The 27,427-nt window shown below is 37.7% G+C and overlaps 1 protein-coding gene across 2 annotated transcripts in view; it reads right to left on the bottom strand.

Moving 5' to 3' along the window:
* Positions 1 to 27,427, bottom strand: part of AGPAT5 (1-acylglycerol-3-phosphate O-acyltransferase 5) — a 51,342-nt gene that overhangs the window by 18,408 nt on the left and 5,507 nt on the right. The window contains exons 2-5 of one of the 2 annotated variants that reach the window (XM_008514515.2): positions 22,170 to 22,239; positions 19,705 to 19,820; positions 15,108 to 15,197; positions 5,928 to 6,018 (exon numbers count right to left, since the gene is read on the bottom strand). In XM_008514515.2, the coding sequence (XP_008512737.1) occupies positions 5,928 to 6,018; positions 15,108 to 15,197; positions 19,705 to 19,820; positions 22,170 to 22,239 (367 nt within the window). The remainder of the gene's footprint in view (positions 1 to 5,927; positions 6,019 to 15,107; positions 15,198 to 19,704; positions 19,821 to 22,169; positions 22,240 to 27,427) is intronic. The other variant, XM_008514516.2, reaches the window with a different exon arrangement.

Raw genomic sequence — 27,427 nt, forward strand, 5'->3', positions numbered from 1 at the left:
CCAGCCAGGACGGGAGGCTTGTCAACAGCCACGTGAGAGCCTGGAAGTGGATTCTCCCCAAGGGAGCCACGACGTGACTAATGACTACAGCTCCTGTTCATTGGAGCCTGTGACAGGCCCTGAGCAAAAAGCCCCCATCTAAGCCACACCAGCTCCTGACCCACATAAACTGTGAGATAATAAATGTTTGTTGTTTTAAGCTACTTTGATTTTGCATAATTTGTTACACATCAAAAGATAACAAATATGATGTTTTATCTCTCCTATTAAATTATAAACTCCTAGAAGACATTACAGCTAGTTGTACGACCTTAGCAGAATGTTTTACATACTATAAATTTAATAAAGACTGGTCAACATTTAAAAGTAGGATCTTATACTAAAATTAAAATCAGCAGACCATGAGGATCTAAAGCACTCTAGCAACTCCCTCCCACGTTCAATTATCTGTTCAACTCATAAAAACCACAAGCGTTTCAAGATGTAATGGATTATTTAATGAGGACAAAATGTCTCAGATTTTACAATACACATGAAAAGTAATGAGGAAAAAATTACCCAAATGTTAAGTTTACTGTTTCCCTTTCATCTTGTCTAACCTAAAATTGTAACTCCTAAACAGATTTAGAGTGGATACAAGAGATGACACACAAGAGTAACTAAAAATTTATATAGTTTAAGCCTATACTCAGGTTTATCAAGACTCCCACAACCGATTCATCTATAAACTATCTTCAGCTTCAAAGAGTAAAATATACATTTTGTTAAAGTCAGAGCTCAGCAATCTAGAATCTTTAGAGAAGGAATAATTCTAGACAGGCAAAATTTTCTGGAACCCTAAGAATTTACCGCATGAAAACCCAAAATTTTGTTTACCAATTTTAGATTGTTTTCTTTCTAAAATATATAAAATTAGAAAACAGCTCATTAAACAAAATCGGATATCTTTACAATAATCTTTTCTGAGACTAATACATAAATGTGAACTGTACCTCCCTAAGGGAAGGATATAAAATGTAACATTCTCTAAACCCATTTGGACACAAAATCCCTTTTTCCAAAACATCCCATGATCTCAGTTGTAGAACATGATTTTAGAAAAATGGAATTAAGACTATGATTTCTTAAATAAAACATAACGAACGAATTAAAAGACTACTTTTTAATGACTTCCATTCACCGATGGAATACGTTCTCTAACGCTAGGCCCAGTACTGCACGCCTTCCACAAGGGAGACCCATCCCGACCTCACAGATGGAATTCCTACAACTCTTCTTCACTCATCTTTTGTTAAAAATATCAAAATTCTTTGCCTACCTCACATGCCCCATCCATTCATAACTCCATGTCTTTGATATTGTTGTTTCTTATACCTACAATTCCCTCGTCATACACATGGGTCCTAATTCTACATTTCAGATGTCATCTCCTCCTTGCAGTCGTCCAGACACCCTGCGTGTTATTTAGTTCTTTCCTCCCTCAACTCCTGTAGCACATTATGTATGCTTCTAACATCTCATCACTTTAGACACCATATGCATGCGTTCTTATCCATTATCTGGATAAGGACTCACGTCTGCTTCACAATAAGTATTTCTTAAAAATGAAATTAGTATTAGTCTCAGAAAAGAATGTAGTTACAAGATATAAGGCTTATTTACCTTTTACAAAGAAGCCCAAATGGCAACAATTTGAGTTCTTACATCCAGTTTTTTTGTTTTAATGAAAGTATCTTTATTTCACCTTTACTTTTAAAAAAAATATACTTCACCAGGTATAAAAGACTAGGTTAGCCATTATTTAGTTTTAGTATATTGCAAACATCTTGACATTCTACTGTTGCTTTTGATAAGCTCTCTAAGTCAAGTGTCTAACTGCTGCTCCCTTGAGGTGTTTTGTTTTTCCAGATTCCTCCTTTTTTTAATTTCCCCATTGTCATTGGCTGTTCTTCCATTCCTTTATATTATGTTAAGGAGGAGATTCATTTTAATTAATCTTTCTTGGGATTAACTGAGTGTTTTGGATCTGAGGATTGATATCTTTCATCAGTTCTGAAAAATTCCAAACAATTACGACTTCCCATATTTAATATGCCACTCTCATCTCCCTGGGACTCTAATCAATGTGTCAGACCTCTAACTATATCCTCCACACCTCTTATGCTCTTATCTCTATTTTTCTTCTTTTTCTCTTTGTAGGGTATGTTCTAAATAATTTCTTCTGATGCATTTTCCAGTTCAACAACTTAATGTTGTGTCCAACCTGTTGTCAAATATATGCAATGTTTTTCATCTTATTTTCAATTTACTTAAACTAAAAAACAAAAACAGTTCACTAATGCATACCCCTGCCACCTCTAGCAACCACCAATCTGTTCTCTGCATCTATGAGCTTAATTTTTGCTTTACCATACAGGTATACTCATTGTACTGCATTTCACTTCATTGTGCTTCATAGACAGTGCAATTTTTACAAAACCTTCCACCAGCAAAAAGATTACGACTCACTGAAGGCACAGATGATGGTTAGCATTTTTTAGCAATAAAGCACTTTTTTTTGTTTGATTGGGTTTTCTTTTTGAGGAAGATTAGCCCTGACCTAACATCTGCTGCCAATCCTCCTGTTTTTGCTGAAGATTAGCCCTGACCTAACATCTGCTGCCAATCCTCCTCTTTTTTGCTGAGGAAGACTGGCCCTGAGCTAACATCCATGCCCAACTTCCTCTACTTTATATGTGGGATGCCTGTGACAGCACGGCTTGACAAGTGGTACATAGGTCCTCACCTGGGATCAGAACCAATGAACCCTGGGTCACTGAAGCAGAACATGTGAACTTAACCACTGTGCCACCAGGTCGGCCCCAGAAATAAAGTATCTTTTAATTAAGGTATGTACATTGTTTGCTTAGACATAAAGCTATTGCACACTTAACAGACTACAGTATAGTGTAAACATAACTTTTACGCACACTGGGAAACCAAATAATTCATGTGACTCGTTTTATTGCAATATTCCAAGGTATGCCTGTATATATATTTTTTTAGATTCCATTTTTAAGGGAGATCAAATGGTATGTGTCTTTCTCTATCTGACTTATTTCACTTAGCATAACGTCCTCAAAGTCCATTCATGTTGTGGCAAACACTTCCTTCTTTTTATGGCTGAATAATATTGCAGTGTGTGTGTGTATAAAATACCACATTTTCTTTATCCATTCATCCATCAATGGACACTTAGGTTATTTCCCTATTTTGGCTATTGCAAATAATGCTGCAGTGAACATGGGAGTGCATATATCTTTTCAAATTAGTGTTTTCATTTTCTTCAAATAAATATGCAGAAGTGGAATTGCTAGATCATATGCTATGATCTATTTTTAATTTTTTTAAGGAATCTCCATACTGTTTTCCATAGTGGTCGCACCAACTTACATTCCCACCAACAGTGCACAAGAGTTCCCTCTTCTCCACATCTTTGCCAACACTTCTCATGTCCAGTCTTATTAGTCTTCTGTTTCATTACTCAGTACCAGCTATCAACTTCTGCCATTATCAATAGATTTACCCATAGCAGTCCCTCTCCTCCACTTTCTAAGTTAGTAGTAATGACCTATTGAATATATATTACATATCAGGCTTTTTATAAACACTATGTCACTGAATCTCATAAACGCCCTGTGAAGGAGACATCATGATCCCTGGTTTACAATAAGGAAATAGACCAAAAGAAATAAAGTAATTTGTCTAGGGTTATATAACTGATATGCATTTGGGAATGCAGCCCAAGGCTAGTGGTAACGTCCATCTAAAAGTAAATACTGACTGAAGAATGATATTAAATACATGCCATGAGGAAAGTTGAAAAGAACTCTGAAGACACAGGCCTAGCTACTCCCAGCACTCCCAGCCAATGCAAGCAGGGCAGGAGGCACGGGAGTACAGTCCTCTTAGACTTTCCAGCCCCAAACAAGCTCCCACCCAAAGGCACTGAGGTGAGAGGCTTCAGCTGACCATGGGAAACAGATGAGCTATCCCTACTGAGCCCTGACCAAAGGGCAGAATTGTGAGGAAATAAAGCGCTGTCACTGTCTGAAGTCACCAAGTTCTTGGGTGGCTTCTTACATAGCAATAGATAATGGAAACAAGAAGTAATTAGATTTTAAAGTATGGCAGTAATGGTGGGGATGGAGAGAGAGAAACTCTAGATTTTGCTGATTTACTGGATGTTTGGAGGGATAAAAGGAAAGAGTCTAGGATGACTCCCAGGTTTTAGACTGAATGATGAAGTTACTAAGACAGGAAATATGAGTGTATGAGTGGAAAGATAAATTCTATCTTTGACATACTGAGTTTGAGATATGCCTTTAGGTCAGTCAAGAAGCTCTCTATTGGGCAATTGTACATACAGGTCTAGCATTAGGCAGAGAGATATGGATGGGAGAAAGCTCTCTGTGAGTCATCAGCAGTCAAATAAATGGTGGCTGAAGCTACGGATTTAGATGAAGGCCATTGTAAAAAGCATAGAAAGTAAAATGAATCAACAACCAAAGTCAGACATTGGAAACAACATATGAAACAGCAAAGAATGAAGCAGAAGAGAAGGCTAAAAAGGAGACTCAGCAGGAATCACCAATGAACTGGGGAAAAAATGGAGAATAGAGCTATACAAGTCTAGGGAGAGAATTTCAGTAAGAAAGTATCAAGAATTTCACATCACATGACAATGAATTAACTAAAATAAACTAAAGTTAAAATGCATTTCCGGGCCAGCCCAGTGACGCCGTGGGTTAAGTGTGCACGTTCTGTTTCAGCAGCCCGGAGTTCAACGGTTCGGATCCCAGGTGCGGACATGGCACCACTTTGCAAGCCATGCTGTGGCAGGCATCCCACAGATAAAGTAGAGGAAGATGGGCATGGATGTTAGCTCAGGGCCAGTCTTCCTCAGCAGAAAGAGGAGGATTGGCAGATGATGTTAGCTCAGGGCTAATCTTCCTCAAAAAAAAAAACAATACATTCCCTCTGATGTACTAGTCACATTTTGAAAGCCCACTAGCCACACGTGGGCAGGAGCTACCACTTTGGTCAGAGCAGATAAAGAACATTACCTTTATTGCAGAACGTTCTCTTGGATAGCACTGCACAGACTGACATAGCGTCGTCTACAAGTTATTTGTTTAGTAAGAGCCTGTTGATCCATGCATGGAGACCACACAGTAATTCACAGTCAATCTTCAAGGACACCCTTGAGAACACAGCGGAGCCACGGTTTTCTGTTTACTTCCCAATTTGGTTAAATTGAATAGCTTACTTATCCAATTATCAGTTATCCAATTTTCTAAAATATGGATATTAAGAACATTCCCATCACTGGGGACATTAATAGCTTCCAAGTACTGTGAACCAACTTTGTGTAATATTTTCCAATAGGAACTTCATATATCTTCTAATTTAATTCTTATACAGATTTAGGTATACCCTTGAGGCATATATTTTTTAAGAGATGAGGAAACTGAAGCTCAGTAACATTAGGCAACTTGCAACCATATAAATGTCAGAGTCTGGATTCCAGCCACGGTCTGTCAGCCTGCAGAACAGAAATTCTTTCTGTCACACAGAAGACACACTGTAGAGAAAAGTCCATCGACATAGTCATGACCTAGACAGATTTTAACTAAATCCATGGCACCAGAATGAGTATTGTAGCAAGCACTTGAATTTAATCTCTCAGATATACGTTAATAACGTGAATATTAATTAATGAGAAGAAACGTCATTTCCTAAGAGATAACACATACATTCATTCAAGGAATGAATACAACCATTCATTTCAATTGTTCTAAAACGTAAATATCTTCTCCAGGAACAAAATCTAAAAATGTCATATTTTTAAAAAATATTTTTTCAAATACAGTCAAATTTTTACTTACCTTCCTGAGCAGCAAATGTTTGACTAGCTGAAATGACTTTTGTTAGTTCTGGATTATACCTTGTTCCCTCTGGAAAAATCACAAGATACATCTGTGGAGCATAAAGAAAATTTGGTTTATTTTCTATGAGCTTTTTTGTTACTGTTGTTAATTTACCAATGCTAATCCTATTAAAGCTAAAAGAGTATTTCCTATGGGGGGGATGTACATTCATTTACATATGACCTTCATTTCAGGCACAGCAACCAAAATGTAAAAGTTCACTTAACTCAAAACATAATATGGACTATATTTAAAATGCAGGCCCACATTCACTGGCAGGTCAATCACTAAGAATCTAACAACATTTCTAATTACATGCTAATATTCACTAATTAAAAATTTGGCTATGAAATGCTGACTCATACAAAGCCTCAGTTAATTAAAGGTTTTTTCCCCCCTAAGATTCTACACAATGACATTTTAAAAAGATACAAATTTTAGAAATTAGTGCCCCTAAGTATCAATACCAAAAGTCTATCTCATTTGAGAAAAACTAAATATCAAAAATTCCACAATATAAAAGGTAATAAGTGTTCACATTATAAAAGATACACAGTATTCCTATTTTATAGAGCCCCCTTAATGCATTTTAAATGACAATTTATAAGCAGCTTCATAAACTGAAGTAATGTACTTATAAGTAAAGGAGAATATCAAACTGGATGTTTACTAAGTTATCAATTAGCCTAAGCTTTTACATTTGTCTGCTAGGGAAAGTGAAAACAGAAACAGTAAAACCACACGGTGAAAAACTCTTGACTTTAGAACTAAGTTATAAAAACTACCCCAACATTTTTAATTGGCAGCCAAAAGACAAAAATAAGACAGTGCTATCAAATCTTTTCAAGTACAAACAGAATACAGGAAACAAAAGGATAGAAGGAGCTCATGGGAGAAAATTACGTTCATTTTACCCATCCACGCCAGATCCTAGATAATACCGTCTACCTACACATCCAGTACAGGGGCATTCCCCTATCTGAATGATCTGTGATCATAAAACTCCTACTTGATGAACTTATGCAAGAGTTCAAAGTTTTTCATTACACAAACTTATGATTAATCTCTTCCAAAGTTTCATCTGAAAAACTGGTATACTTATCGCTCTGTATTTTGCATTTTTAGCTTCCATGCAAAAATACAAGCTTTCCACTCACTCATATAAATGTCTTTAGAACCCACTATCTTTGCCTAAGCAGATTTCAAAATGTATTATAGTCAAACGTAATCAAGACAGTTTAGTACTGGCCTGGGGATACACATAGAGATCAATGGAACAGAATGAATGGTCCAGAGATATACCCATATATATGCAATCAAGTTATTTCAAAGGATGGGGAAAAGGATAAGCTTTTCAATAAGTGGTGATGAATGTTCATATTTAAAAATACGAACCTTGACCTTACACCATATGCAAAGATGAACTCAAAATGGATCATAGATCTAAATGTAAAACTAAAACTATAAAACTTCGAGAAGAAAACATAGGAGAAAATCTTAGTTACTTTAAGTTTGGCAAAGACTTCTAAAATAGGACACAAACAGTAGATATTACGAGAGAAAAATCAATACATTGGACTTTAGCAAAATTAAAAACTTTTGTTCTTCAAGGCACTGTTATGAATATAAAATGTCAAGTCACAGATGCAAAGGATTGTACAGGAATATTCTTAGGCATTTTTAGTATTTTCAATAGCCCCAAACTGAAACAAGTTTTGGTATATTCATACAGTGACATACTACTCAGCAGTAAAAAGAAACTATTTATACAGACAATAATGTGGATGAATCTCAAAAATAATTATGTTGAGTGGAAAAAGCCAGATACACTCCAGAAAGAGAGTCCAAACTGTATGATTCCATTTATATAAAATTCTAGCAAATACAAACTAATCTACAGTGACAGAAAGTAGCTCAGTGATTGCCTTGGGATAGAACAGGCACAAAGACATACAAGGAACCTTTGGAGGTACTGGGTATGTTCATTATCTTGATTGTGGTGATGGTTTCATGGGTGTATACACATACCAAATTCATCAAACTCTATACTGTAACTATCTGCATCAATCATACCTCACTGATAATACTTCCATAAGAGACAGGGAGGGAGCCACTAGATAGAAGATGCACTGTGAGCAAAGGCTCTGAGGTGGGAAAGAACTTGGAGCATTGCAGGAACTACGAAAAGGCCAGTGTAATTAAATGTGGAAGTGCAAGAATGGCATAAAACAATTAGACAAGACAAAAAGTTACTACACAGAGTCTTTAGTCTCAGGCGGGGAAAAGGAGGGAGCAGGGAGTGAGTGCTAATAGGTATAGGGTTTCTTTTTGGGATGATGAAAATGTTCTGGGATTAGATAATGGTGGTGGTTGCACAACTTTGCAAATATATGAAAAACCACTAAATTATATGCTTTAAGATGGTGAATTTGACAGTATGTGAAGTATAACAATTTTTAAAAATTAAAAAAAAAACTCCAAAGCCCATTACTACCCCTGCCCCCAACAAGTCAGTGAGTAGGTTCCAAATTCTAAAAGAAACTATTACATAGAATAAAAGTTACATTACAAAAGTAAAATATAGTTTGGCAGTCAGACTATGAATTATTAAAGTCACTGGATAAATGTAAAGTTATTTTACGGCCACTACTCCACAAAGTAAGTGATCTTCTATAGGAAATCATATTTACAAAGAATATAACTAGAGAAAAAGTAGAGAACAGTCTGAATACCTGGCTTCCAATCCCACACCTTCCACTTCAAGCCCTGAGACCCTGAGTAAACTCCTGATCTTCGCTGGCCCTTAAGTTTCCTCGTCTATAAAATGAAATGACTGTGATACCTGCATCACAGAGAGATACTGTAACAATAAAAGGTGATAATTCACATAATCTACTCAATACAGTGCTTGGTGCAAAATCATATTGCAATTTGCTGTTAAAATTAAAACAGATCTGCCTTAGAAATCTGTGATGACATATCTAGCGGGAAGAGGAGTAACATGACATGAGCTGGGTGACCCGTGTTCCCCACCGTCACTCTGCATGCTGCATCCTCAGAAACAGCTGCCTCTAAAGGTGAGGAGGCCAAAGCAGTTCTCCTGGCTCTCGAACGAGAGCCTGGCACGACAGAGAGCAAGAGGCAGAGCCAAGACCTTAAAGTAATACTTTTTCCTCCTTCAGGTGCTCTCATCCGATAACCTCCTTGCTATTACTTTCAAAGTGCTGACAGAAAAGGCAGCTATCTTCTCCAGCCTGGAACTGGAGAAGGTGGCAACAGAGGAAGGGGAAGCACTAAAACTGAGGCACCAGGGCGTGAAAAGAATTCCAACAGGGCAGTCTGACATTTCTGGACTCGCTTCCCAATTAGGAAAATGTAACTGAAATCCCTACGTAAGGACAGGGCGGTAATGAGGACAAGAGAAAAAAAAAAGACAAAATGCTACAAACCACATTATGCAGAAGATTTTTGCTAGTGTTCATATAAATCTCCTATTCTGCTAATTTTCATTTGGAAGGAACCAGAGATTCTATTTCCTTTAGTAATCACCTTCGATATAAGAAAATCTAAATTCAAGATGTAATAAACCATTTTAAAAATAGATACTTTATCCTCTAATGGAAAATTAGCAAGCTATTTCACATTAAAAGTCTATTCAAAAGGAAAAAAGCCATTTAAGAGTTTTAAATATACAGTCATGCATCACGTAACAACGGGGATGTGTTCTGAGAAATGCATCGTTAGTGATTTCATCGTTGTGCAAACATTGCATAGTGCATTTACACAAACTTCGATGGCACAGCCTACTACACACCTAGGCTGCATGGCCTAACCTTAGGGGACCGCAGTTGTACACACAGTCCATTGTTGACAAAACATCATTATGTGGCACACGACTGTGTTCAAATTGCAACCAACTATTGAACTGATGCCTTCTATTAAAAATAGCCATTTCTCGGGGCTGGCCCCGTGGCCGAGTGGTTGGGTTCGCGCGCTCCGCTGCAAGTGGCCCAGTGTTTCGTTGGTTCGAATCCTGGGCGCGGACATGGCACTGCTCATCGAACCACGCTGAGGCAGCGTCCCACATGCCACAACTATAAGGACCCACAACGAAGAATATACAACTATGTACTGGAGGGGCTTTGGGGAGAAAAAGGAAAAAATAAAATCTTTAAAAAAAATAAAAATAAAAATAAAATAAATAAAAATAAAAATAGCCATTTCTCTATGCATTGGATAAGTTAATTTTCTTTTAACTGAGTCCCAGTTTCTCATTCACAAATGAAGACTCAGGGTTGCTGTGAGGATTAAAGGAAATATGTGAAAACATAAGCACTGTGTGGCAGGCTCTTAATACATACTAAGTTTCCTTCCCTTCTGGTTTTTAAAAATTCTATCCAGTTTACTAAATAGTTTCAAAGCAGGCACGTGTATATAGAAATAATGTCACAGAATTTTAAATAAATTTTGATTAGCTAGACATCTTTTAATCACTGTCTTCTCTTTAAATAAAAATCTACTTCATATTGAGATGTACAGAATATAAAAAAGGTACTGCATCTCTGCCTTGTGCCCCCAAATTAATCCATTCTAGCAAGTAACAACTTTTTAAAAAAGTTTTCTACAATTATAATCAGAAACATTCAACTCACTAAAAATTCCACTATACATTTACAGAGAAAGAATACAAAAGTGTGGCAGGACACAAAGTTATCTCTTTCCTCAAAGAGCTTATTACTGACTATGGAAGGGGTATATGAATGATCAGAAGACAATTATTTAGCCACACAAATGCATGAGTACGGCAGGCAGAATAATGCCCCTCCCCCACATGTCCACTACTAATCCCCAGGACCTGTGCATATGTTATGTTATGTGGCAAGGGGATTTAAGAGGCTAGTCATTGGACCTCAAGACAATGGGAATATCCTAGACTGTCCACATGGGCCCAATGTAATCACACGGGTTCTGAAATAGGAAAGAGGGAGGCAAAGAGTCAGAATCAGGGAGACAGCCAACAAAAAAAAAAACACCAGACCAGCCACTGCTGACTTTGAAGACTTAAGCCACGAGCTAAGGATGCAGGCAACCTATAGAAGCTGGAAAGGCAAGGAAACAGATTCTCCCTCAGAGTCTCCAGAAAGGACCTCAAGCCCACTAACAGTCTGATCTTATTCCAACGAGCCCCATTTTGGACTGCTGACCTCCACAATGTTTAGAATAATAAATTTGTGTTATTAATTTTTCTAGTTTTATTGAGGTATGATTCACAAAAAAATTGTGTATATTTAAGTTGCACAACGTGGTGTTTTAACATACATACACATTGTGAAATGATGACCACAACCAAACTAATTAACATATTCATCTCCTCACAGTTACCATATTTTTTGTGTGTGTGGTACGAAGAGTTGAGATGTAATCTTTTAGCAAGTTTCAAGTACACAATACATTATTCTTAACTATAGTCACCAGGGTGTATATTAGATCTCCAGAGCTCATTCCTCTTGCATAACTGACACTTTGTACGCTCTGACCAACATCTCCCCTTTCCCCACCTCCTCCACCTCTAGTAACCACCATCTACTCTGCTTCTATGAGTTCAACTTTTTTAGATTCCACATATAAGTGGGATCATGCAGTATTTCTCTTTCTATCTGCCTTATTTCACTTAGCATAATACCCTCAAGGTTCATCCACGTTGTTGCAAATGACAGGATTTCCTTCTTTTTTTAAGGTTGAAAAACATTCCACTGTGTACATATACCACATTTTCTTTATCTATTTCTGTCGATGGACACTTAGACTGTTTCCATATCTTGACTAATATGAATAATGCTGCAATGACCATGTGAGTGCAATATCTCATCAAGCTAGTAATTTTATTTCCTTTGGATATATATTGAAGTAGAACTGCTAGAGTATATGGTAGTTCAATTTCTAATCTTTTGAGGAACTTCTATTCTGTTTTCCAGTATCTAAGGGTTCTCTTTTCTCTACATCCTGAACAACACTTGTTATCTTTTGACTTTGTAATAGCCACTCTAACAGGTGTGAAGCGACGTCTCATTGTGGCTGTGACTGGCATTTCCCTGATGATCAGTGATGTCCAGCACCTTTTCACTCACTTGTTGGCCATTTGTATGTCTTCTTTGGAGAAGTGTCTATTCAAGTCCTTTGCTTATTTTTCAGTTGGGTTATTTGTTCTTCTGCATGACTTCCTCATCAATTTTTAGAAATTTATAGATTTATAGATTTTTAGAAACTTATCAGACACGTGGTTTGCAAATATTCTCTCCCATTCCATAGGTTGCTTTTTCATTTTATTGATTATGTCCTCTGCTGTGCAGAAGCTTTTTAGCTTGCTGTAGTCTCGCTTGTTTATTTTTGCTTTTGTTGTTTGTGCTTTTGCTGTCATACCCAAAATTTGTGTCATTTTAAGCCAATAAGTTTGTGGTAATTTGTTACAGCAGCAATAGGAAACTAATACAATCAGTATAATTTTCAAACATGTTATTTAATCCTAGCTATAAAATTAGGTAATTATTAACAGACTTAACGTATAAGGAAACTAAAACTTAGAAAAGCTAAGTGACGTGCACAAAGTAACAAAGTTTAAAAGGCAGATCCAGGATTTAAACTCAAATCTGATTTCAAAGCCAATACTTTTACCCACTAGGTTGCCTTCCATTTGAAAAGGAACTTGAGCAAAAGTTGGAGAAAAACCCCAAGGCACAAGACTCTCTACTTGTGCCATGAACTGTACCAGCTCAAACGCTGACTAAATGACTTCTATATGAGGTAGTTATGTTTATCATATATGTTTCATTTGTACTCACAACTGTCCCAGCAATAATTACTGAAATGTATTTCTTAGTAATTTATAATACAGACATATTTTTTGTAAACAAAATTCTGCAGCCTTTCAAATAATACTAATATTGAATGAGAAAAGCTGATTTAATCATGAAACAGATTCCTATGAGGCATATTAAACCATACGAAAGCTGACTTGATAAATATATTCTACCCTGTCAATGACTTGATTAGCTTTCAGAAACAAAAGAGAATCATGAAGAATCTGAGAAATATATATGAGTTTCATAGCATTTAACTATTAACAAATGAAGTGGCCATCCAGATACTAAGAAACCAGGCGTTGGACCCACAGCGACCTTCAGGTGACACCATTTACAGCACTGCCTCTTGAGCCTGCCAGTCTATTATTCAACACAACTGCACGAACATCAACAAGCTAGACTTTTGCCTTTGAAAAACAGAAAGGGTCTCTGATAGCCCAAAGTGAAAGACTAGGTTATTTCAACCAACCTTTCTACTGAAATACTTTTAAAAACTGGATATAACATCATTTTAAAAGTATCAAAGACCTGGCAAGATGCTAAGACCAAAATTAAAGCAAACACAGTAAAGCAGAAGCAAGCACAGAACAGAGCTTCTGTTTTAACAGATTAAAAGATGAGGAGAGGGGCCGGCCTGGTGGCACACTGGTTAAGTGCACAAGTTCCTCTTCGGCGGCCCGGGGTTCGCTGGTTCGGATCCTGGGTGTGGACATGGCACCGCTTGGGAAGCCATGCTGTGGTAGGCATCCCACATATAAAGTAGAGGAAGATGAGAATGGATGTTAGCTCAGGGCCAGTCTTCCTTAGCAGAAAGAGGAGGATTGGCAGCAGATGTTAGCTCAGGGCTAATCTTCCTCAAAAAAGAAATAAAAAGATGAGGAGAACAAAAATCAAGCAGAAATGTGAAGCATGAACCAGAAGGGAAGGGACCACCAAAGGCTACACTCCCAGCATAAAAGTAAACCAGATGTCCAACAGGTGTCACATGGGTTTGCAACCTGGGCTGCACTGCCTGAGCGGCCCAATTAACCTCAAGCTCCAAATCTGGTTTCGGTGGGCCCAGACTAGAGGAGCCTAAGGGGCCCAGCTAAAGCAAATGCAATTGTTCTCTGGAGGAAGGCACTAGGCTTCAACCGATGTCTACAAATAATCTTCCACATACAATCAGCAGCAAGCAAAGATAACCAAGCACACAAGGAAAGAAAGTACTATGAGCAAAAACTGGCAGAAAACAACAAACTTAAACAGGACTTCAAATACTGAAATCACTAAACACATCTTTAAATGATGCCTTCAGTATTTAAAGAAACAAAGACAAGCTTGAAGATTAACAGAAAAATAACACTCCAGGTCATCCCAAAACAGGACGCAATTTCATAATGTAAAAACAACTAGAGAATGCTTACAAGTAAAAATCTTGAACATTAGGGGACTTCCTCAGCTGACTATGGAAAAGTCTTCCTTAAATATGAGCTCTGGCTGCCACCTATGAGCCCTGGTGAGGAACAGAAGAGAAGAGAGAGAAGGCAAAGAGAGAGGAGGAGGAGAGAGGGGACGAGAAAGGAGAAAAGAAAGGAGCTTGTGCCCTGAGCTAAAGTTTCGGAGCAAGAGAACAGAAACCCACACAGCGCCCACGGAGCGCCCACGCAGCGCCTGAACGAAGCTCCAGGAGTCACTGCAGCCCTGCTCGTCCGTCCTCAGAGGGAGCCGGGGGATGGCCACTTGGCAGCAATTAGCATTCTTCAAAGAGAATATTAAGATTCCTTTCTGGGGAGCAAAGTTTTATAAAATAATATTTACACTGAATGATTCCGTGTTTGTAGATATTCATACTATTTTTGGCTTTTCAAATAACTCAATATATACAAGAAATCCAAATTTATACTGAGAGACAGAAAACAGTTGTTTCTTCTAAAACTACATCTGGTACTAAAGACGAGGAGTTAGAGGAGCTCTTAAGTAGCTCAAGTGTAAGGTTACAAGCTCAGTTCTGTTTTCTATTTATAGACTACAGAAACCAAATGTTCTCCTTTTATTCGTCTTTAAGTCAATATTGACAAGCAGCAGCAAAGACCGAATCGTGTGCAGCAGTCCGTCTGGCGGCCAGAGAGGGCTGCCCACCTCTACTTAGAGGGTCTTTGTTGCCTCGGCAAAACTGTGAATGATTTACGACCCACGGGATAAGACGTTTTCAAAACAATTCTTAAATTCTAATTTGATTCTTAAATCGAAAAATGAGAGTTGGCAAATAAAATAATAAAAACGAGCATAATCTTACTGGAGTTCCTGCGTTCATGTACCTCTGCAGCTTGTTTCTCATTTCCTTTTCATTAAATTTGGCACTTCGCTTTACATAGATTCCTCCATGCTGCCACATAAAAAAAAATTGGGGGAGAAAATTATTTACTATTAAAATATCCAATGGCCAGTCAGCAAAAAGGTAACTTCACTCCAAAAGAGTAAAGAATAAAATTACATTTTAGGAATTAAACTATATTTAATGCATTCAAATATTAGTATCTAAAGAACATTTAGCTGAAAATGCTATGTTTTAACATAATTCAAATAAAACTGCATGCTACACTGTACTGAAAAATACATGAACAGTGAGTTTTGAAATGCTTTCTTTCAAGGGACTGGTCTGGTGGTGCAGTGGTTAAGTTCACGTGTTCCACTTCAGTGGCCCAGGGTTCCAAGGTTCAGATCCCGGGCACAGACCTATACATCACTCAGTAAGCCATGCTCAGTAAGTAAGTATGGTGGCGTCCCACGTACGAAATAGAGGAAGACTGGCACAGACGTTAGCTCAGGGACAATCTTCCTCACCAAAAAAATAAATAAATGAAAATAAAAGCGCTTTCTTTCTTAAAAATATATTTTTTTAAATCAAAAACAAAATGAATCAGATGGATCTCAGCTCTCAATTTTTCTACTGACTTATTATAGAATCATTAAAAAGTGTCCTTAAAATGTCAACACTCACGATCTTTAGGGATTTTAAAAACTGGCCCAACTAGATATTTATGTGGCACTGTTGTGGACTTAATTCCGTTCCCTAAAATCCGTTTGTTGAAGCCCTAACCCCCAGTGTGACGGCATCTGCAGATGGGTCTTTCGGGGGTAATTAAGGTTAAGTGAGGTCCTAAGGGTGGGCCCTAATCCAATGGGACTAGTCCAGCAGAAGAGGAGGCTATTAGGACACAGATGTGTTCGCAGAGGGAAAACACAGGGGGAAGGCAGCCTTCTACAAGCCCAGGAGAGAGGCCTCAGGAGAAACCAATCCTGCTACACTCTGATCTGGGACTGCCAGCCTCCAGAACTGTGAGGAAAGAAAGTTCTGTTGTTTAAGGCACCCAGGCTGTGGTATTTTGTTATGGCAGCTCGAGCAGACTAACACAGGACTTTCATAAAAATTAAGGTCTCTCCAGTTAAACTTCATAAGTGCACTTCATTGGAACTTTGCATCGGGCCGGGATGTTATTTGTGATCCTCTGTGCTAAGCTGAATTCCTCTGTAAGATAAACCGACTGGGGGACTCTGATTTTGTCTTAGTCAAGAATATGAGTAAAAGGAAATGGACATAGAGAAGCAAGGAGAGGACAGTAGAGGGGAGAGGAGAAGAGGTGGCCTTCCAATCTGGTCACGGTTCCTCCCACAGGAACTGGCTCGCCCGAGAGCAGAGAATAAACTCAAAGCGCTCTACAGAATGCCTGTCACTGTTACCCAAATAGAGGGGACTGACGAGAATAGGTTCCTTCTTCACCATCTCTTTAGAATTGAAAGCCACAGAATGCATACACTGCAATGTAAAACATCCCCAAGTTTTAAAAGACATTATGTCTATTCTTTACATACTATTTAAAAGACATTACGTCTATTCTTTACATACCATTTCTTCCCTACCATTTAACTTGCTTATTAAAAGTCTATTTTAATTCAAAAACATCTGGGTTCTTTCCCAGGTATATGGAAGCTACAGAAGTGAAGACCACGTATCTTAAGGAGCTTTCTGATTAGTTCCACTGACTTATTATGTATATACATATGTATACATAAATTTGTATACAAGTATGCTATGAAGAGAATCTGGTAAGTTTTATCGTAAAGACAGCCAAACACAAAAGCAGGACAGAGGAAAGAGAGTGACTGCTAGGCTCAGGAAGGGTTTCATGACGGCATCTGAACTGGACCTTAAAGGCAAAGGCAGAAAGGGTATTTCTCTTAAAGTAAAGGAACAGCTTGAAGAGGGAGAGGGAGGTGAGAAACAGATCCAGGCTAGAAACAGAAAGGTAGACTGCAGGGGGTAGGTCACGGTACATCATGAACGTCATGCAAGGGAACTGGGACTTGATGCAGTCGGGAAACACAATTTTGAGCAGATAAGTGTTGACCAAATTTATGGTTTGAGAAGCAAATACAGTGTCGTTGCAGGCTGAAGGTGGAAATTGCCAAGTTTGGGTAAATGGTGAGCACACCCACATTGCTTTGATCCTCTCTCCCAGAGAAAAAAGAACAGGGCACTTCTGTTCTGTCAAAAACTGAAGCAAAATTCTCGGGGCCTTCACAGTCACCAGGGCACAGTCAGGCTACAAGGTAACCCCGGCCAAAGCTCCAATGCGCTTCAGGAGCCTCCAGAGTAATTCTAAAACGTTCAGTTTGATCTGAAGTGAGGAAAGTGCACAGACTAAAAAGCTTCCAAGGTTGATCATGAGAGCTCAATGTTCTCTGGAAAGATCCAAGATCCCCAGTCTACTCTTTGCAATAACTCCCCAGATCATTCCTTAAATGGCTTAATCCCCCAAACTAGGCATCCTTCTAGGGGCTCTGAATTTTTAAGACTATTCTTTAAATATTTCATAAAACTGCTGATTGTTTTCGAGAACTCGGCCTGTCTTGGGGTTGAGAAGGTCAAGAAGGGCAAGAGAAAGGATCCCAGTAAAACGGAAATGAAGGAAAAAAGGAAACTGAGACAATAAAGCCCCTGACTGGGAACTTTGGGTATAAATTGCCTTTTTATTCAAAAAGTGCTTTGACCTCCTATTCCTTTAGAATTCTAAAACATTATAGAACCTATTCATGAATATTCTTCCCTCCACATAAAAAACTTTACCCCAACGAAACTCCTGTTCACAGAAGAACGTGCTTTAGCAGCAAAGTCTCAGACAAACCACATTTCTTTCCACTACTACTTCTAAATTTCAAGACTTCCTCAAGTTGCCTTAATTATGGAGCAATTATATTTGCTATAAAATCATTTAAATTTCATAGGCATGTTCATCATTTTATAGGAAAGACTAATGAAGTCCAAAATACTCTGTTTTAAATATTACTGAAGTATAACAGTGACCTTCGTGTTTAAAACAGTTAAGGAAGAAGTAATAAACACAAGCCAAAATGTAACAATAAACCACTGGGAGAGAACAGTCTCTTCCACTAAAGACAAGAACAGTATTTTTAATTCATATATTATTTAATACTCGACTGTGACCTACTTAAAATACCATCAGCTTTACTACACAAGAATATAAAAAGATGCACAGTTATAAATAACATCACTGCTAAATGAGAGGTCAGTCACAGCTGTTACATATCTCTACTTATCGTCACAGGGCTTAAATAAGCAAAAGCTCTCTATGACATCTCTTTTTTTTTTTAATTTAACACAACAGTAAGGTTCCCAAGACACCTGCTTGGATTGATGGGGGGAGGGCAAGCAGAACTCTGCCATGTATTCCAAAGTTAAACTACACCTTACAATGTCCACAGGTGGCAGTTTGGAAATGCTTAGTTTTCTGAATATTTGTATATCTATGTATTTTTCTATATATATAAAATAACTTAGTATTTTATAAATACAATAATTTTAAGAAATGCAAAACTTGAAAGTCTGTTTCCTCATATTTTGCTTGTAAATAACTAGTTGTGAATAGAATTATTTCTGCTTCATACAAATTGTGAAAAACAAGTCCTTTTTAGAAAAATTCACTTCTTGACATAAAGTCCACTACTTCATAATCTATGCCATTTTTTATATGCACCCAGTAGTTTAAAATACTTTTCATCAAAATTTATATGAATTTTATTTTCCTTTAAAAGACTGAGGAAAAGAGGAAAGAGGAAACGAGTATTCAAGCACTGACTTCAAACACAACATAACACTCGTCATTCAACTTGTGGGTAGCATGAATTGGTGGTACTGCTATCTTTTGTTCATGAGATGACTTCTAGATTTACATATGTTCAGAGCTTACCATTACTTTAGCCTTTCTTCTTTAGTCAATTATGAAAATTATATTAACAAGCATGTCTTCCATATAAATTTCACACAACACTCAAAAAATTACATGTCAGATAATTTATTTAGACATGGCACAGGAAAAGGCTAGGAATCCCCTTTTGAATATAAAAGAGACTGTTATACAGAGTTTCATGACATGACAGCTATTACATAATTTTAAAGGGCATTCTGGGAAATCATATATATTGAATATTTATTACCTACCTGACACTCATGCTAAGCACTTTATATATATAGCTTACTATTGTTTTACATACTACAGATCATAATTACTTTTATTATTAGTTGCTTAAGGTAATCGTCTATCAAATTCTATGCATTTAAATTTTCCTATTTGTTAGATTTTTGTACATTTGCATTTTTGTTATTTAATTTAATTTGGCTATCTGGGTTATCAGACATGTATATAAATACACACCATTAAAAACGCCAAATACAATTATTTCAATTTAGAATAAGCTATTAATCCCATAAAAATAAACCAAAAACCCCATACATTTATAAAAAGTTTATGTTCAATCAAATCTAAAATTTTTATAAGCTACATATAAAGAAAAAAGCATGAAAAAAACGTTACCTGAGAAAAATAACAACCATACAACGGAAGCCATTTTAACCCATCTTTGAGCACATAGCGCACGTGTCCAAGAGCGTTCTGCCTGATGGCCAAAATATCCGCAATAATCCAGTCAACTGCAAAGACACAACCCAATTAGTGCACAAATGACCCAAATGTGAATTCCAGCATTCCTTCACACAAACAGAAAAGGCCTCTTCACAGACTCTATTAAGAATATGCTTTGAAACATTATTAGAATTTTAAAATTACTTTATATCAACCACAGACATTTAAACAATACAAATTCCGGTTTTTTGTTTGTTTTTTGTTGGTGGGTTTTTTTTTTCTTTTTGCATTTCCTGAAAGACACTATTTCAGGGATAAAATGCAAAGTCACAAACCATCAAAGTGATCCCAAAGCAGCATGAACAAGAAATAAAATAAGCTTCTCTAACCCTCCAATCCCAAAGGCTGCCTGGGGCAGGACCGGGGACTAGGAAGTCACGGGCATGAACAAGAAATAAAATAAGCTTCTCTAACCCTCCAATCCCAAAGGCTGCCTGGGGCAGGACCGGGGACTAGGAAGTCACGGGCACTAGGAAGTCACGGGCGCTCAGAGGTCAGGGGGGGCTGGAGAAGCAGTTCTCTGCAGGAGAAATGTAACTTTCTCAGGTCAGCTGGAGGCTGATTGTAGGGCTCACACTTGCCATATTACCTTCCAGTTCCAAACACAAGAAGAATAATTAAAGAAATCTGTTTCCTTCCAAATGATTTCCCAGAAGTCCTCATTTAGAAGTAATGTACACAAAGGGCAACACATGGTATGCCCACAAACAAAAGTAGTGGATATTATTTGATTGTTACTATTACTACTACCACCTCCAGGAATGCTCAGAGTACTTATTCCACATGTTCACATTAGTACCACAGCTCTGTTACTAGAACAGTATTTCCATTGAAACCTAGAAAAAGGAAAGTTGGCAGGGAACCTGAACAAGGAATTTTAAGAGAGAATCCTGTTAATCAGAAAGAAAACTCTAAATGAAATTAACCAGTGGCTCAATATAATGGAAATTTGGCTCTCATGAGCCACTCCCTTCCCTGGGCCCATACATACTTTTTAGTTGGATATTGGAACCCTGGTAGAAACATGCCATCAACAACAGGATGGGAATAGCAGGACTGTGTTGGTAGTAAAAAGACCAGTATGTCTGGAGGAACAGTCAAAATACAGGAACTAAGTCAGGCTGCTTTATAGCCCAGATGTGGAAGTAGACACTGATCATGAGGCTGGTTGCTTTGCTAAAGTCAAACGTACCAAAGGCAAATAGTCTGAACCTGTCGTGTTAATAAAGTCAGGGAAATACAGATACATCCAAATTCCTATCAACCCTTTGTAGCGTCAACTTTTGTCCTATAAAACTGAATGTAATCATTAATAAGCTAAATTGAGAAAAATGCATTTCAACTTCTTTTACTTGATTTACCATATCTAAGGCATAGGTAGTAATAAAAGCAACAAAATCATGAAGAGACACAGTTGACAGAAGGAAGATAAATGAAAGCCACAGGCATAAGTGATTTTTCCACTAAGGTATTACCATTGATCAGGTTGTTTTTAGCTTTGAATTCCTGGGTATTTTTTAAGTAACAGAAATCGAATTTAGAAAGTGTGCATCAAAAGCAGATACAGGTTTGAAGAAATTATGAAGTGGGATTTTTTTTTTGGACTGAATTATTTGGAGAACTAAAAAGTACCTTAACCAATGTCAGTTTTGTTGGTTTTGATACTGTACAATAGTTAATGTAAGATGTCGCCATTGGAAGAAACTTGGTGAAAGGGTCATGGGACTCTATGTACTATTTTTGCAAATTCTTGTGACTCTATATAATTATTTCAAAATAAAAAGTTTTTTAAAAAAGTACCTTAATCTACTCTAAAATATATACTGCACTATTTTGGAGACCAGAGTCTTCTATGATTCCTCTGATGGAGGAGTAAGCTATAATTAAACCAAAACATTTGAAGAGGCAAAAGGAACTGCAGACATTAGAAAGTCATACAGTGTTTAGGAAATGAGTACTTACATACTGGTACAAGTTTTCTGCAGCTTAACAATAAAAATATAAAATGCATATCCACTTTGGCCCACCAATTCCACTTCCAGAAACATAACTTACAAGAAGAAAGAATGCCTAGACTAAAGAGCTAGTCAAAGAAACAGAAAAAAGAAAAAAGCTTACTTATACCCATCAGAGGGTGAAGGTAAGTTCAGGAAAATTCACAGTTTTCACATTCCTGACTTTCTAAAAAGTAAAATCACAAAACTACAAGGTCATGTATAATATCTGCATAAGAAATTCACGTTTTAATAATAAGAAAAAATTTTCATTTAAATATATAACAACATATATAGTCTTTCTTTGAATGCCCACGTACTTTCCGTAGAAAAACCTAAGTTTCACGCAAATGAAATACAAACCTGTGCTTTGATGATTTGCTAAATATATTATATTTTCTTTATTTTTTGGCAAGTCTCCATATAGCAATATCTAAAAGATAAAACAAAAAGAAATATTATTTTGATATTTTAAAACATGTACTACTGTAACATACAAAATAGGACAATGTCAAAAAATTGATAAACACAGTGTCATGAATATTTCTATCCATGATTAACAAAATTAGATTTCTCTTAGAAGAACCAGAGACCATAAATGGCAAATGTTTACAAAGCAGTTAAGTGTAGCGTAGGTTGATGGTCATAAAGTAAAACAGAATAATCAATATCCTCATGAGAAAGATACAACAAACATTTACTGACTGCTTACAATATTTGAAATACTGTTCATACGGTGTATCTTCTATCTATCTGAAGAGACAGGCATGTAAACAATAACTGAAATGAGACCTAATGCAAATATTATGAAAATACAGTACATTTTATTTTAAAGAACTGTCAATTCCAGAGCAGAAGTAGTATTCATTAGGTGCAATTTCAGCAGACGAGATAAAGGAAGAATGTTTATGAAAAGATGAACAAAGAAATGGAAGCGGGAGCATCCGAGGCCTGTTGGGGTACACCAAGCAGTGTCATGGTCAATACACAGGCTGCATGCAGAGTTCGTGAGCTGGAGCAAGGAGACCAGAAGGGAAATCTGAACCAGAATGAAAAAAGTCTCCTGAGCATCAAGTAGAGATTAAGACTATACTCTGTAAGTAATAGGGAAACACAGTGCCATGATCAAGACTCTATATGTCTCTAAAGAACAGAGGGAGTCCAGGGTAAGGGGGCCCTCTGGGAAGAGAGGAGGCTGTGAGAGAGGAGGGTACGCAGGAGGTGTCAGCTCCAGCAGTCCTGTTTTCTCTCTTAAACCGGGTATCACAGTTGCTTGTTATATGAGTCTTTCTGTATTTGTATCTCTCAAATATTTCATAATAAGTTATTTAAAGAAATGAGAAGTATATTTATAAAGACTTCAAAGAAATGACTGCTATTCCTTTATTCATGGCATGCTTGTTTCTTCATCTTGTCACCACAGATTATGCAGGATTATGAACTAGCTAAGGCTTTTAATCTTTTAGATATCCACTGTGATTATCTTTTGGTCACAACACTACTCATTAATATCTTAACAGAAGAAAGAAAAGGACAAGAAGCCAACATCTCTGTCGATAAATGGAATTAGATGACAAAGCTCTGGAGGCCAGGGACTCAGACTGAGGCTTCTATAACCTTCCTTAGAAAACTGTACAGTGCTATGCAAGTAATATGCATTTAAATATTTGCTCAATAACTTTTTATTAACGAAGTTTATCAGTGATCAAAAAAAAAAAACCCCACCCTAAACCAACAGTTTGATCTGAGCAGGGTTAAAAGTGGAGTTCTGGCTTGTAAGTAATCCCCATTTTCTTACCGATCAGCCAGAACTGGTCCGAGACCACTGAGTATGGTGCCCTGGGCTTAAAGCACTGCCGCTACAGGAGAGAGTACTTCTGGCTTAACTTCCTTGGCTAGCATATTCGCATTTAAAGGCTGTGGTTTAATTGATTCAACCTGAATACCACTCTTTGGCAACCTGCCTGCCCTCCAGCTGAAGGCGATGTTTGAACTATCCAATTCCCTTTCTTGCTCTGAGCTTGATTAAGAGACTGCCAGGCTGCAGCCTTTGAAGGTAAATAATAAATAAGTTATTAAAAGGCATTTTTTTACTTTGTAGTAATCATTTTATAATGTATACATATACCAAAATATCACATTGCATACCTTAAATATATACAATTTTTTGTCAGAAATAATTGTTTTAATAATAAAATAGACATTTCTCACAGGATTATAGCATCAACCATAGAAAACATAGCAGTGCAAATTCTACCTTTTATAGAGGTAGATATATCCCATTTTAAAATAAAACAAGCACAGTGAGGGTGGAAAAGAAACCACAAAACTAAGTATAATCATCTCCTGTCATGGTAAACGATTCCCAGGAGTGAAGACACTCAGTGCGGGCCCTGGCACAGGAATGACGCCTGGCCGCCCTCGGGTCCAGCTCTCTGACTGCACACTGAAGTAGGCTGAGGCACACAGAAACCGCGGTGTGCTGTTGTTCAATGACTCGTCATCAGTTCACAGCACCACCAGCAAGAAGAGCCCACACCTCCACTTTTTGGCTTGGTCCCTTTACTACACCATGCTGGCCTTCAAATGCCAGTTTTCCACTTTCGTGTGCAGACATAAACACGACCAAAAGCTCTGAAGAAAAGGCCATCTCTGCGATCCCTCTAAGGCTCACCAACCCTCCCCACTCCTAAAGGGCTTCCACACAACGGACGTTTTCAATGTACTGTTTGATTAGCTCAGTAACCAAGTCAAACATGTTCCGTATTTAGAAACAGATCTTCAGTGGCAGCTGGAGTAAGATGATTCAGTTGAGCAGAACAGATGCGGAGAATGTAGCGCTACTGCAGATCACTCAGAAAGGAACAAAATCCTAATTCACAGCGGTTGAAGGGAAAACAAACCCACAGTTCATACTTTTACATATGCTTAGTGCCCCACTGAAATAAAAGCTATTTCCAAGGGAAATGCAAAAGACGGTAAGCCTTTGACAAAACATAACTTAGGATCTCAAAGTAGATATTTGGATTGACTGCCTCATTTAAGTTTTTTCACTTGTCACTATAAATGGAACTCAATAGAAATAAAAAAAAAAAGAAAGAAGTTAGAAACCGATAGCCCATCATATTCAAAATTTTTAAAGTTCTAAAAGCAAAGAGAAAAGAACTGTAAATCTTGCTGTAACAGTTGCAAATTATTAGTAAGTACTTCAAATAAACATCCAGTAAAGAAAGAAAGGACTGCGTAACCACAATGTGTATGGGTCAAACACACGCAGTTTTTAAGGTCCTTCACTTGACTGATTTCCAAAGCTTCAAAGAAAAGCATTTTACTCTAACTGAAAATTATCAAACTTCTTCCATTCATTGAAGTGGAAAGGTCATTTGTTTTTAAATTTACTAACGTGGAGAGGAAGAAAAAGTTTTAAGAATGCAGATTCTCAAAATAATAGGACAGTTATTACTATCATATTAACAAGTATATGACTAATGAGATAGCTGTAGTGTTTTCTAAATTTAAAAACGGTCATAAGAACTACAAAATACCACACAACTTATTAAACGATTATGATTATCTACAAGCCCACCTGCACCCTCTCATTGTAATCATTTTACATCAGCGTTCCCTTAAACTCATCTCTTCACTGCAGCCTTCCTGCCTTCTAACCGGACACCAGGATCAACCACTCCCCACTTCGCATGAGGACAAACCCCATTCACACTCCAATGGGAGCACCAAGGACACCTTGTGTAAACTTATTCACAAGTCAAGTCCCCCTTAATACCTGTAAGCTCCTCAGTGGCCAGGACAGGACTTCATCATTTTTCTACCCCCAGAGCCTAGCACCCAGATGGTTTTCAACACATACTTACTGAATCATTAAGTTGCACTTTTATTTTTCACAAGTGCATAAAGCTATACCTCATTTTCAACAGTAAAGTGTTTTGGAATAAACTTAAGCAAAATACTTTAAATGCACCAGTGACTTTTTAAAGGCATAATTCTGTGAATCTTCTAGTATTTATATTTTAAATTACATTAATCACTGTTTTTTGCAGGTAATCTGTTCCTTCAAAACAAGGCACATAAAACATATGGCTTTTTTTAATTCTTCCTAATTCTTTAAGTAATTTTAGGTCCATCCATTTTTTTAAAACTCATCTAAAGTCCCTTTAGAGAAAAAGAACAATTTCTTTTTATTAATTCAGAAGCAGACAATAAAAACGCTTTGTGAGTAATTATCTTCACTGCAACTGACACACTAGTTACTATTCTGCTTTAGTCAAACTTGTTTCCCTTGCACAAACTGGCTCTCAAAGGCGGCTTGAATTCAGATGTAGACTCCTTTCCCCTCACCTTGACCATATCTTTACACTGTTTTTAATTTGCTCCCACGACACGAAAACTGCTTGAAGACTCCCCCTTTTGTATCCTGAGAAGAGGTAGTAAAATGAAATGAAACCATACATTTAGCACAGTAGAGGATCCGACTAACAAGGCTACAGAGACAGATATACAGCATTCTTTCTTTGCAAAAAAGTCTTCACTGATCTCAATAATATCCATTGTCTTTCAGCATGCAAAACGAATGATGATCTTTTTTTTTTTTAAATTTCTTTCATTGTCCTTAAACATAGATGATGCTGTTGAAGGGGAGCAGAATATGCCATCTCAAACTATACCACTTTGGTACAAGGATTCTTTCGAGCTGAAGGCAACTGAGAAACAGCACATGCAGGAAGAGCTCTCGGCTCTTCCCCTTTCTGCCAAAAGGTGGGGCATAAACTTCCTTTGGCAAAGGCGACTTCCATTTCCACTCCTACAGTGTTCCCTCTAAAGTACCAGAAAGATTAGAGACAGCACTGAGATGTCTGCATAGCAAACCTTTCCACAATTTCCTAGTGACCTGCCCACAATTTACCAGCCCTAAGGGCCCAAACCTCCTTTTCTTCTGTCTAGTCATGTCTCCACAATTTATCGCTCTTCGTTAAAATGATAAACTCCTAAGTCGAGTCTTTTGGTTTTCACTTCTTTTCTGTGAGGCCTCAGCACATGTAAAAATATTAATATCAATAAAATTTGTATGACTTTTCTCCTGTTGATTTGGCTCTTGTCAGTTTAATTTGCAGGCCCCAGCAGTGAATCAAAGAGGGTAGTTTTTCCTCCTCTAGACTGTAACATAATAGTTACCAAGAGCACAGGCCTCCAAGTATTTGATCAAAAAAATTGCTTTTCTTCCAACAGGTACATGCTCAAGTGGGGATGGGGCCAAGCGAGGAGGAAGCAAGCACGACGCTGGGGGCTTTGGTGTGGCCGTCGGGGTGGACATCAGTGGGTACCATCAGGGAGAAGAGCACCACTCTGAGCATCCTGACCTGGAGACATCTGTCAGACGTTAATGTGGAGCCTCGGGGCCAGCTGGTGCATGCGGCCAGAGCCAGACAGGCCCCCTGGGGAGGTGTGGGGCAGGACGGGCCGCCCAGGGAGAGAAAGGACCTGGGGACACTAGAGTCAGGGGAGGATGAGTCTGCCAAGGACAGGTGGGGGTCTGCTCTGACTGGGCTGTAGTGAGACCACAAGTTTTATTAAAAACAAATTGTTTATTCAAAAGCAACCATCCA

Source organism: Equus przewalskii, chromosome 28 (assembly GCF_037783145.1).
Source record: "Equus przewalskii isolate Varuska chromosome 28, EquPr2, whole genome shotgun sequence".
Classification (NCBI taxonomy): Eukaryota; Metazoa; Chordata; class Mammalia; order Perissodactyla; family Equidae; genus Equus; species Equus przewalskii.